A 13417-nucleotide genomic window follows, 5' to 3' on the forward strand; every position below is an offset into this window, starting at 1 on the left:
GGAACAGAAGCCAGGAATATGTGTCCCCAGGTGCTGCATGCCCAGAGCTCTCAGTCTAGAGTGGCATTATTTGTTAGCTTATCCTCCATTCATCTCTATAGTTTTTATAATGTCACCTGGAGGTGAAGGATGGGGGCAGGGGGTCAAGTTTTTTATTTTAGCAAACTTCCTTCTGAAAATATCAAGACTGTTTTATCTAAACTGAGGAGTAAGGGATTTCAGCCATGATCCTTGACCCCTATGAGCCCCATCCCTGTCATGGTACTTAAGGAAGGCTGGTGGGAGAGCAGGTCTTGATAACTTAGGGACAGTGAGTGAAGACATCAATCACTGGTGAAAAAGAGCTGTGGAGACAGCTCCCTTTTCTTCCTCTGGAATGTTCCATTACATCCCAACCCAGCCAGTACCCCCAACCCATGCTGCCACTGTGGCTCTATATAACTATATAACTTCCTCCTCTATCCCCCTCCACCCAAACGTTTCCCAGAATTTAAGAGAATGCTGCTTACTTGTTGTCTGGTAACTCAAGAACTGTGTGGAAGAGGGTGCCCATGGAAGGAGGGACAATTTCAGGCAAGCTATTCTCCCTCCTTTCCTTCCGAGCAGGATGGTTAGTAGCCAGGCTCCGAGCCTGAGCTTCCTCCAGGCTCACCAGCTTCATGGGCAAGGAGAGGGCTGGCAAGGTCAGACTCTTCATGATTGGCGGGTTTTCTATACACAAAAGACAAGACCTCAGTTATGGAAGGAGTCCTGTGCATCAGGTCTAGCCAGATTTCCCATCCACAGCACTTCCATTCCTGACTTCCTGGCAGGGGGCTTCTGGAGTTTTGGGGGATTTAGGGCAGAGGCTGTACATAGGAAACTAACAACCTCATGGCCAGACAGCGAGCTGGCACACATGGCTTCAGGAGGTAACCTATATTTCTTGCACTTTTCAGAGAGGGACCATTCATTCATTCATTCATGCGACAAACATTTATTGAACACTTCCTGCCTAGTACTCTGGCCAGGTGGGAATTTTATGTCCAACCATAGAGGTAGCCTTGCTCAGCTAGAACAAGGCAGGAGACTGTTCCTGCTCTCTGCAGCTGTACAACACACATTCCAAGGCAATTTAACGTGGGAGCCTATACTTTCCTTAGATCACTAAGGTTTATTTATATCTCTGCAGTTAAAAGGTATTTTATAACCTATATTATTCCCTAAAAGATAGGTGGGTTTTTACTCACTACTCAGTGGTCTTAAGTGCATGCAAGCTAATCTCTTCTGTGTTTTGTTTGTTTTTGGTTTGGTGTTTTTGGTTTTTTGTTTTTTGTTTTTTAAGAAATGGAAGTCATAATGAGAGATCGATGGTGTCCAGAGTCATCTCTTTTCCCCAAGTCATTGGTTCTCAACTTGGGGCAATTTTGCCATTCCCACCCCACTTCCCCAGGGACATTTGGCAATGTCTAAAAACATTTTTGGTGGCCATAAGCATGTGTAGGAGTACTACTGGCATCTAGTGGGTAGAGGCCAAGGATGGCATCCTACAATGCACAACACAGCCCCACAACAAGAACTCTCCAGCACCAGTGCATGGTGATGCACTGACGGCAGGCCCTTATCTGTGGGCCTCTCATAGTGTACACATGCCAGAGGAGTGTGCAACCCCAAACCATTGCCCAGCCTCCTCACTGGTGGCCTGGCCTGTGAGCACTGAAGGGTGCTGTCTAATGTGGGAACAAAAAAAAAAAAAAAAAGGAAAACAAACAAACATAAAACAAACAAAGAACTATCCAGCACCAATTGTCAACAGTGCCAAGATTGAGAAATCTTGGTCTAAGTAAAAAAAGCAGAGATCTAAGTTGGCCTCTATTTAGCCTTTGGCAACCCTGCCAGTTTTCTATAACTTCAGAAGGTGTGAAGAGACTCAAAGATAACTTGCACCAACTGAAACTAAGCAATCTTTTTTGGTATAAGACTCACATAATTTTCAGAAAGCACCTTGACAGCACTCTTTCTCATTGCAGAACATGACCCTCTCTGAGTGGAGGGAAATAAAACCACTGATAAAGGGCCTTGTAGAAAACAGAGTGTGTGACACTGGGGTTTTCCCAGGCAGGAGAGCATGGCAGTCATTCAGCGGGGCTTCAAGTAAGTAAATCCATGAGCCCAAAAACTTTTCAGTAAAGTTTCCAACTTTAACCATTTTCCAACTTAATCCAAAGGAGGTTAAAATATTTGAATTTTATATGCTCTCAATATTTGCTTTCTAGATTATTTCTGATTTGTTAATTACTTATTTACTTAAAAAATGAAATCACTCCAGGAGCAACTGGATCAATGGGAAGAACCCACACTGCAGGGCCAGGAGACCTCAGTTGGTTTAGTAACCACTCTCTCTCTAGTTTCAGGCTGCAGTGTCCTAAGGCCTACTCATTGTCTCTGCTTAGATGTTTAACAGGCATCTCTAACCTCACATTTCATAACAAAGCTTGTAATTTCTGCTCTTCACCTCTAAACTGGTACCCCTACTATCATTGCCAAGTCAGTAAGTGGCACCATGGACCATCCAGCTGTGTAAGCTGAAACCTGGAGTAGTTATTTTTCATTCATTCCTTTCTTTGATGCACCACCTCCTCCTACATCGAGTCAACAAGCAAGTCTGAAAACTCTACCTTCAAAATGTACTTGGAATCCAGCCACCTGCCTTCTTTCCACTGCTAACGTGCTAGTCCAGGCCACCATGATTGCCCATCTGATTTCCGCCCTTGCTCTTTAACTGGTCTCTCTGCTTCCATACTTGCTGCTTTTCAGTCTCTCCTTCACACAGCAATCGGAATGCTCAGACCCTGCACTCCCTACTCAAAATCCTCAAATGCTTTCCCATGGCACTGAGAACAAACGAAACTCCTAGCTTGACCTACAAGGACCTTCCATCTGCTTTCCCTGTCCTCTTTGCCCACTGACCCAGTGGGCTACAAAAATATGCAGTAAAAATTTTTAAATGTATACTCCCATTATAAACTATACATTTATACTACTGTATTAGTGTTATATATAACAGAAAATATACAAAATCATAGAAATTACAAAGTATACAATATAAAGAAATGAGAAAGAAATTCTAATGGTTTCTTCCAACACCTGTAGTTCAGTATCTTGGTCTTTGGTGTCCCCTTGGGTGGGGCACCCCACTTTGGAGACCACATTGGCTCTAGTCACACTGACCTACTTTTCTGTACTACTATGAGCCCCTTTCCACTTCAGAGCTTTTAGACTCTCTGTCCTTTGTGTTTGGAACATTCATCCCACAGATCCTCACATGACTGGTTCCTTTTGTCATAAGGTCTCAGTTCAAAGATCACCTCCTCAGAGATCATAAGTCCCCAATAATTTATTGGTTGATTCAAAAGGATGGATGAATGAATGAATGGATGAATGCATATTCTCACCTACCTTCACAAAGGATTTATATAGCTTACAATAATGGGAGATTTAAAGTAAAGATGAAGGAAACATTAGCCACTCCTAAGAATATAACCAAGAGAATTGGAAACATGTGTTCGCACAAAAACTTGTACATAAATGTTCACAGCACCATTATTCATAATAACCAAAAAGTGGAAACAACCCAAATGGCCTCAACTGATGAATGGATAAGCAAAATGTATATGCATACAGTGGGATATATATTATTCATCCTTAAAAAGGGATGAAATACTGATACATGCAAAAATATGGAAGAACCTTAGAGAACATATGCTAAGTGAAAGAAGTCAGTTACAAAAGACCACATGTTGTATGACTCCATTTATATAAAATGTCCAGAAGAGGCAAATCCCTAGAAATAGAAAGTAGATTCATGGTCGCCAGGGTCTCGGGGGAGAGCAAAATGTGCAGAGACTGCTTAATGTGTATGGGGTTTCTTTTTGGAGTGATGCAATGTTCTGAAATTAGATGGTGGTGACAGTTGCACAATTCTGTGAATACACTAAAAACCACTGAATTGTATACTTTAAAGTGATTAAAATTGTGAATTTTATGCTATGTGAATTTTATCTCAATAAAAAAAATTTTTTTAAGAAAGGTTTATAAACCACATAGAGGACAGGGTGGGGATGGGAACAATTATACCAGGAATTAAAATTTGATGTTAACTGCCATTGATTATTCTGATGGTTATACTTGTTTTCTCCAAATACATTAGCTGAACTAGAAAAGAATGCTTTAATCAGCTAACACAAATATTTTGCAGATAGGGTTCTCATATACCACGGATTCTCCAAGTGTGGCCCTGACCAGCAGCAGCACCATCACCTGAAAACTCACTAGAAGTACAAATTCTCAGCAGCATTCCAGACATACTGAATCAGAAATTCTGGGCATGAGGTCCAGTAAACTGTGCTTTAACAGCCCTCCCTCCAGGTGATCGTGATGTATGCTAATGTTGGAAAACTCACACAAGTGGTGGTCACAGGTTTCTTGATCTAGATTTTTTAGTTTTACAAATTTGGCTCACAGGAGTTCAAGCAACATAAACCAATGCATCCCTAGGGTTCATTATGTCATTATGAGAGCTATAGGAAATCATATTCTTGCATCTTATCACACCCAGCCTAAAACAGCTGTCTTTTTCACCAACGTAGCTACAGAGATCGATGCTAACTACTCTGCCTACGCATGCCCACAAGTACACACTCAGTTTTGTAAGCCTAGTGTCTGGTGCAGGGAAGACTAAAGCAAGCACTCAATAAATGCTTATGAAGGGAACACATTCTGAATATACACACGAGTATGAACATGCTGCCTCTTAACTCAAAAACTCCAAGATGAAGGCAGAATATCTTCCAAAATACCACATTGAAATTAAATTTGAAATATAATAGTTAAAAGGGAGGAATGTTGCCTGTAGATAATAACCCAAAGGGTTTAATAGCTAACTAAAACCAATGGGAGATCCAGTGCTGCATGCTGCATTCATGGGATAGGCCAGGTATGCAGCTGACCAGAAACACGCTACAGCCACCCACAGACACATCTTGCTGCACGCAGACAAATGTACATGTATGCACAAACCCCAGACACTGACACACAGAGCAGTCACACACGTACACAGCCAACACTCGGAGCTAGAAGCCTAACTTATTATTGGGTCCCATGACTAAGGCAAGGAAGAAGGATGGTCTGGTGGCGAGTCTGCCAGACGGAGCCGTTACCATTGTTCTCCAAAGACCCAGGAGTGCCGTTGTTAAAGATTTGATCCACATGATTCAGTATGAACTCAATCACCACCTGCTGGACCCGAACTGCAAGGAAAGCAGCATCTCCATTGCAACCAGTGGCTTCGATCTCTTTGGACCTAAACAATGGACGAAAGACACTCAGTGAGTGAGTCTGCCCCATAAGTGAAAGCAAGTAAGGGGAGCCAGTGGGTCTTTTGTACAAACCCCGTCTCCTAAATGTATACGCTTCGTTCATCTCTAGATTATTTTAACTATGTAAGACCTATCAAAAGGACTCTACAAAGTCTGTAAGGCCTAACACAATGAACAAACTTATTTAAAAAAAATTTTTTTAATGTTTATTTATTTTTGAGAGAGAGAGAGAGAGAGAGAGAGCAGGGGAGGGGTAGAGAGAGAGAGGGAGTCACAGAATCTCAAGCAGGCTCCAGGCTCTGAGCTGTCAACACAGAGCCCGACACAGGGCTCCAACCCATGAACCATGAGATCATGACGTGAGCCGAAGTTGGGATGCTTTACTGACTGAGCCACCCAGGCACTCCATGAACAAATTTAAAAACAGTTACCATGTATACCATGTATCATACATTGCTAGACTATAAACACTGTATTACTGAATATGCAGGAATATATTTTTTTCTTCACAGGATCTCCTTCCACCCCCATCCAATTGTGCTATGGGGCAGGTCATCGTTTATGAAGCCACATGAAGCTGTGACCCCACCAAAACCAACAAAAGCCAATAAGCCCCAAAGACAAGAAAGGCCTTTTCAAGAAATTATAATATACAGACCCTTAACTTTAGCCACATCCTGATTATAGCCAGAAAACTCCTTTGGAACCCAGAGTTTCCAGGTTAGCAAGCAAAGAGCTCAGGCTGTGAAAATCACCTTTTTTTTTTTTTTTTTTAAGTGTATTTATTTATTTTGAGAGAGACAGTGAGAGCAGGGGAGGGGCAGAGAGAGAGGGAGAGAGAGAGAATCCCAAGCAGGCCCTGCACTGTCAGTGCGGAGCCCTAGGAGGGGCTCGAGCCCACAAACTGTGAGATCATGGCCTAAGCCGAAAACCAAGAGTTGTATGCTTAACTGACTGAGCCACCCAGGCACCCCTAAAAACATCTTTCATTTACATGTGTTACACATGACCACTTAGCTACAGGTTTGTCTTCCAGTAGCTTCAGTGTTGAAGAATACGGTCTTCGTTTCAGTTGTTGGGCTGCCTTGAGCCCACTGGGGTGATGAGAAGGTGAGGTTGTGGTGGCTACCTGAGCAGGTTTGGTGCCCACACCAGGGCCAGGTTCCTGGCATGCATGTTGGTCTTGCTGCTGAAGGAGGCAATGTGGGCCAGGTGTCGAATCAGGTATTCCAAGGTCCTGTAATGGGTCATTAAAAAAATTTTTTTTTTTTAACGTTTATTTATTTTTTTGGGACAGAGAGAGACAGAGCATGAACGGGGGAGGGGCAGAGAGAGAGGGAGACACAGAATCAGAAACAGGCTCCAGGCTCTGAGCCATCAGCCCAGAGCCCGACGCGGGGCTCGAACTCACGGAGCGCGAGATCGTGACCTGGCTGAAGTCGGCCGCTTAACCGACTGCGCCACCCAGGCGCCCCTAAAAAATTTTTTTTAACAAAATAAGAAACTTCAGTGCCTGTGCAAAGCCTGACGACTGGGTTTGGATTTAAGAGAGTCTAAATATTTCTATCTCATGAATTTTGGAGGAATATCAGGAAGGTAACAAGATTGATGGAAATAATTTTCTTCGTCCTAGGCATGCTGGCCGAAGGTGGAGAAGGGGAATGGTTTGGTCAGAAGTCGGCTCAGGCCCTTGGAGAGCCAGAGACAGACCCGGGAATCACAGCACCCAGAGCCCGAGAGATACCAGTGGCTCCCTTGGCTTCCTTCTACGCAGGTCGCCATTGCTGCCACATAATCTTGAAACCGGCTCTTATCTCTGCCCCTTCTGTAATTACTCCAGCTACAGGTAACTTGGTTCTTGTTAGAGAGCTGACCTCGTGGGTGAATAACATCTGTTATTATAGGAAGTTCTTTCTTATCCCACATCAAAATCTGTCCCCTTGTAAAAGAGGCTCAGAGAACATTGGGAAAGGTGGTTAGATGAGGGGCTAAACAGTGAAAACAAAATGGAAGGGTGAGCTGATGTGAGGGGCGGTACTGATGAGCAAATAGAGAGATCAGTCCGCCAAAAGTTCAAAAGGTACAGCCAAACCCTGTTTAAAAATCATCCTGGTTTCCATAGATTTGTGTATACTATGAATCTGGGTAAGAACCTAGGCTATCACAGCCAGTGAGGCTGGTTTGTATGGCCAGAACGACTTCCTGTGAGACTCTGAGGGCTGCCCCTTCCTGTCAGTGTCCCTGGTCAGGCACCAACTCACTCTGATAAAGCTGACCTGCTCATCCACCTCAAAATGCCGCAGGAAAGTCACTGTCCGCTGAACTTTTTCCCTTTTATGATGCCAGCCTGCTTCTTTGGTATTACACCACTTTGAGAGGCTGTGGGCTTCTTTTACCAAGGATTCTTACCTGTAATGGGATGGGGGAAGCTCCTGGATAACATTTTGGATTCGGGCCAGTTGGCCTTCTTCCGGGCAATGAGACACGGCCTCCTGTGAAGAAGAACATGAAGTAGGCGAGTGAGTGCTTGAGAGGGTGGCCACCCACCTGCGTCTGCTGGCCTTCTTTAGGTTTCTGGCACTCCAGCCTCCCAACTAGGCCTAGAGATCGTCTTTCCAAGAAGCATGCTTTCCTAGTAAAAACAAACAACTAAAATCTGACAGTTCGTGATGCGAAGTATCTAACAGTGAGTGCGAGTGGGGACATGTGGATTGTTTAGGTCTCTGTGTGTCCTCAGAATGTTGTTGGGTATCTGGTAAAGATGCAGAATGCTGGGTGTGTGGTGTGGCAGAGAGAGTGACAGAGATTCACACTGGGAGAGGGAAAGAGAGACGTGGAGATGACAGGTGAGACTTGATGGTCTTGCCTGGACTTACTCTCTGGTTGTTTCCTGTGTGGGTATTTTGTTCTCCTGAGACAGGGAAACTGAAGGGACCTCATGAAAAAAGCTGAGTTTTTTTTTCTTTGTTCCTATTCCTGCTTCTGTTCTTGCTAGGACCTACACCCCCGCCTTACACATACCTTATAGAACAGGTAATGTATGTTCTCCTTGCAAAGGTCAAGGAGTTAATGATCTCTTTGGAGTCTTCCAGCATAAGAGATGACATCTAAAGAGTGACCAGGTGAGGTCATCACGACCATTTTCCAAGACCACTGACTCATCAAGGCCCCTGGCTCTAGGGCATAAGTGACTTACGGAGAACACCTAAACACCTATCTTTGTTCCTGGATTACTGAGAAGACACACGCACTAGACAACCATCCTCAACAAAAACCCAGGCCCCAAGCAAAGATGACATTCACTCTTCTTTCCTTTCTGAGTCTCTGTGATACTCTCTCCATATCTACACTCTCTATGTCTTCGATAAACTCTACTCTCACTTCCTTTCATTGTGAGTTTGATTTCCACCCTGTGAGAAGCCGAGGACTCTCTTGGCTGGTCCCGTGAGACCCCCTCTGGGTCCTTGGACCCAGCCATCCTGCATCATTCCTCTTGGCCCAGGGCCCTCAAGGAGAGGCAAGGGTATCAGGTAAGGCAGTGTGATCACAGGCGTGTTCAGAACTCCTGCACAATGTAGGCATCCCTGAGCAGATGCCCCTGTGCCTTGTCCTGAGAAACTGTTCCGTCTGCGCCCAGCCCCTTCCAGTGCGGTGGCTGAGTGCTCAAGCATGGGAGCAGTAGCTAAGTGCAAGGTCAGTGGTAATCACATCTTTCTTTTTTTACTGAGGTACACTTTACATACATTAAAAATGTACAAATCTTAAGCTAGAGCTCCATGAATTCATTCATATGCACATACCCATGTATCCCCACCTAGATCAAGATACACCTTAAAGGGGGCTCCTGAGCTCATGTCAATCTTCTGACCCTGAATTCACAGGCATATGTAACTTACATAGTCTTGTGTTTCCTCCCAGTGCTAGAAACTTGCTTTACATTTGTATATAATAAAAAGTAAAATCAGGAAATGCATTCTTTAATTTGATAAATATTGCCCCCTGTAATACAACCAAAAATAAGTTCCTAAGTGTGGTGTGGTTTTCTTATATCCTTCACCTCGATTCAGATTTTAGGTGTCATTTTGTGCTTGTGAATAAAGGCTGAAGTTCAAATGCTCAGTAGTGAGAAGTTTTAAGCACAGAAAAGTAGAAGGAAATTAACTTTACTGAGCACTTTCTGTTATGCCACACCCTATTTGAGGTCACACTTGCTGGGTCTGTTCTGTTCTAAATTAGAGAAGAAGTCCTAACCGGGGCCAGCCCGGACCTCCCAACTCCTTTATTTGTCTCCATTTTTTTCCCCACAGAATTCACCACCATTACTTATACAATATAATGTACTTACTTGTTAGGTTTATTGCTTACTGTCAGTCTCTCATGCTAGATATAAACTCTACAAGTGCAGGGATGTGATGAGCCCGTGTGCCTGGAGCAGGGCCTGGCACCCAGGAGGCACTCCCTCCATATTGTTGAACATCATGCCAGGGCTTTGTCAACCAAGTGGTTTCTTCCCCCCTTTCTTTCCTCTGCTCTCCCCTCTTAATTTAATTGAAATAAAACATACACAGAAACCAACTGTTTTAAAAGGCAATCAAAATTCTCTACATAGGAAAACTTGAGATTTTGTTTCCTGAGCATTGGTGGGAGAAATGAGGGTCCGGGAGGGTCACAGTCACAGGTGTCCCAATCTTCTGGTGGGTGTGCAAGCCTGAGAAGAGAGCCAGCATAAACACGAACTCTGTTGTAAACCTCAATTTTTGAGATATGGAGGAGGTGGAAGGTGGGAACAAGAATGAGGCCTGGAGTAAGCACCTTGACATCTCTGCTCTTTCTGAGAAGTCATTTAGAAAACAGATTTGTGGAGAAGACCCAGACTCCGAAGGCAGGGAGAACCTCATAAGGGAAGCCAAGGGAGAGAAGCTCCAGAGGAAGGAAGGACTGTGGAATGTAGTACGGGTCCTCCCACATTCTATCCTGCAAAGGGGGAGGGAGGGGTGGTAGGTCTCTTTTCCCCCCAGCAAACTTGGTAAAGTGCCCCCACCCTCCTAAACCTGTGTCTGGGGAATAAAGGTGCAGGTCAATTTAACAGCCCTCATGGAAAGTTTCTTTGATATTTTAGGAAGCTGTTAGTCATCTTTGTTCTGAGAGGCTGGGCGGGCCCATCCCCTGATGCCTGTAGGTCCCATTTGGGGTTCTTGTTCATTTCATTGTTCACAGCCTCTCCCCATCCCATTCAGAAGCCCTCTAGATCCTACAGTTTCTCCTGGAGGGTCCAGTCCTTGACAACTTGTTTTTAGCACTCTTTATGTTTCCCCATTAGGCTGGCAGAACCTACCACTGGGAAATTGGGGAAGGGGAGTTAAAACTCTGCCTGTGCCAATTTTTTGCCTGAAAGAGAATTTCACTCAACTTTTGCCAAGCTAATCTGGCTAGCAAGTAAATCTTAAAAGATTTAAGGATGAATCTGTGACTATCTGCTCTCTTCCAATCAGTATCAAGAAGACTGCTTCTCCGCCCTTTGTGGACTCCGTCCAAGACCAGACTCTCTCCCTTCTGGTTGGTCCCTTGCTCCTGTTTTATCTGTTTACCTGAACACCACCAGCACCCTTACTTACAGCTCACGTGCTGCTACCTCGCAGCCCTGTCACCATGGTGGACAAACAACCCGTGCCTATCCTTCCCAACTGTAATCCAACTGCAACTCAGTACTGCCCTTGATTTTCCATCAATTATTTTTTTTCAACGTTTTTTTATTTATTTTTGGGACAGAGAGAGACAGAGCATGAACGGGGGAGAGGCAGAGAGAGAGGGAGACACAGAATCGGAAACAGGCTCCAGGCTCCGAGCCATCAGCCCAGAGCCCGACGCGGGGCTCGAACTCACGGACCGTGAGATCGTGACCTGGCTGAAGTGGGACGCTTAACCGACTGCGCCACCCAGGCGCCCCCATCAATTATTTAAAAATGATTAAAAAGCCGTTTTTATTATCTTAAAGTATTTTAAGCTATTAGACTCAAAAGTAATTCATGCAATGATTTTATTTTTAAAAGTATTTTTAATGTTTATTCATTTTTGAGAGAGTGAGAGCGTGTGTGTGTGTGTGTGTGTGTGTGTGTGTGTGTGTGTGTGTTTGAGCAGGGGAGGGGCAGAGAGAGAAAGAGAGGGAGACACAGAATACTAAGCAGGCTGCAGGCTCTGAGCTGTCAGCACAGAGCCCAACTCGAGCTCAAGCTAAGGAATGTCGAGATCATAACCTGAGCAGAAGTCAGATGCTTACCTGACTGAGCCACCCAGGCGCCCGGATGCACGTGATTTTAAAAATGAAAGCATTCAAACGAATATACAGAATAAAGTCTTCCTCCCAGGCACAGACCTTCAGAGGTTGTCTCCAGAGGCAACCAGTGTGTCCTTTCAGGCACTTGTTATACCTTTCCATCTTTGTCACACATGTGGAACAAGCATGATTATGAAAGAGAACTTCAACTACCTCCGTCTGACCTCAGACTTTCAATTGATTTTCTTTTTTCCAGCTTATCTCTTAACTCAGGAAAAGGACCCTGCGGGCAAAGCATGCCCTGATGAGGACGAAACTGCCCCTCAAGCAATAAGGACCGCCCTGAGTCAGCAAGATGGGAGTGACTGACCCCAGGACAAGGATCGGTTTGACCTTTACTACCTACGTGCCTGTACCCACCCACCTTTGCCCCACATTTTCCTTCTATAAACCTTGAAAGTATTCTCAGCACTTTGGAGACAGTCTTTGAGCCACGAGCTGCTGTCTTCCCAGTGTCGGCCTCTCTGAAATAATTCCTCTCTTGCTTCACCACCACTTGTCTCTCTGCCTTTGGGTTTTGTCAGCAGTGGTGGTGGAACCTGGTCTGTGTGGGACCTCCAGAGGCAGGTGCTCTTGTACCCCTGGGCCCTGGCTACAATTACATGACCTGGTCCATCTCCAATTTCCCCATGATCCTGCTTTGTCTGGGATTGAGGGGTTTCCTGGGACACAGGACTTCCAGTGTTAAAGCTGGGGGAGTTCTAGGCAAACCAAGGGCAGCTGGCCACTGTCCCCCTTTGTAGCTATCTTGAGCTCACGGTCAGTCGGCTTTTGCCACACACTCGTTCCCCACCTCAAGTGGCATTTCAAATATGTGTGGATCCGCAAACCTGTCAGCAAATATTTACCAAGTAAACAGTGACAACATTTTCCAGCAGCTGGAGAGCAGGGAAAGAAAACATAATAATGAACAAAATAAACACTGTTTCTGTCCTCAGGAAGCTTAGGATTGAATGAGGGAGACCGATACACAAAAGAGTTATTTCAATATAAATTCAGTATAAAATTAAACACCTCCCCAAACTGCCTTCTCTAAAAATCCCAAATCAGCAACTTTTCTTTTGGGCATGATAATTTTACCTGAATCAATCTGGTGAAGACTGAATTTTTCCTAAAATGAACTTTTTTTCCAATGCAAAGGAAATGTAATGTTGTAGGTTGAGCAATTGCTCCCAAAGATATCAGGTCCTAATCTCTGGAACCCATAAATGTTACTTTATTTGGGAAAGGAATCTTTGCAGATGCGATTAAGTTAAACATTTTGAGATGAGACGATCCTGGATTATCTCAATGGCCCTAAATGCAATCACAGCTACTCTTATAAGAGGGAGGCAGAGGGAGATCTGACCCAGAGAGAGAAGAGGGCAGTGCAGTCACAGAGGCAGAGATGGGAGTGATGTGGCCACAAGCCAAGGAGTGCCAGAAGTGAACAGAAGATGGGAGAGGTGAGGAACAGTTTCCCCTAGGCTCCCTGGAAGGAGCACAGCCCTGCACACACCTTGATGTCAGCTCAGTGAAACTAATTTCAGACTTCTGGGCTCTAGAACTGGGAGAGAACAAATTTCTGTTGTTTAAGCCACTAAGTTTGTGGTCATTTGTTACAGCAGCTATAGGAAACTAATATGTGATTAAAAATTAAAATATGAACAATGAGGGAATTATCATCACTTGCTATCCTACCATACAGATGTTAACTGCTGTTAACCTACTCACATGTGAAACATAA

At 44.4% G+C, this 13417-nt stretch overlaps 1 protein-coding gene and 1 non-coding gene across 2 annotated transcripts in view; one reads left to right on the forward strand and one right to left on the reverse strand.

Moving 5' to 3' along the window:
• Window positions 1-13417, reverse strand: part of ARHGAP31 (Rho GTPase activating protein 31) — a 115654-nt gene that overhangs the window by 25811 nt on the left and 76426 nt on the right. The window contains exons 4-7 of the mRNA XM_025913872.2: window positions 7767-7849; window positions 6487-6594; window positions 5199-5341; window positions 510-711 (exon numbers count right to left, since the gene is read on the reverse strand). Coding sequence (XP_025769657.1) covers window positions 510-711; window positions 5199-5341; window positions 6487-6594; window positions 7767-7849 — 536 coding nt within the window. The remainder of the gene's footprint in view (window positions 1-509; window positions 712-5198; window positions 5342-6486; window positions 6595-7766; window positions 7850-13417) is intronic.
• LOC112850600 (small nucleolar RNA SNORA42/SNORA80 family) lies at window positions 1574-1715 on the forward strand. Its single transcript, XR_003222705.1, has one exon. It is a non-coding gene; the product is annotated as a small nucleolar RNA SNORA42/SNORA80 family (small nucleolar RNA).

This window comes from Puma concolor, chromosome C2 (genome assembly GCF_028749965.1).
Source record: "Puma concolor isolate L17-30 chromosome C2, mPumCon1.1.hap2, whole genome shotgun sequence".
NCBI lineage: Eukaryota > Metazoa > Chordata > Mammalia > Carnivora > Felidae > Puma > Puma concolor.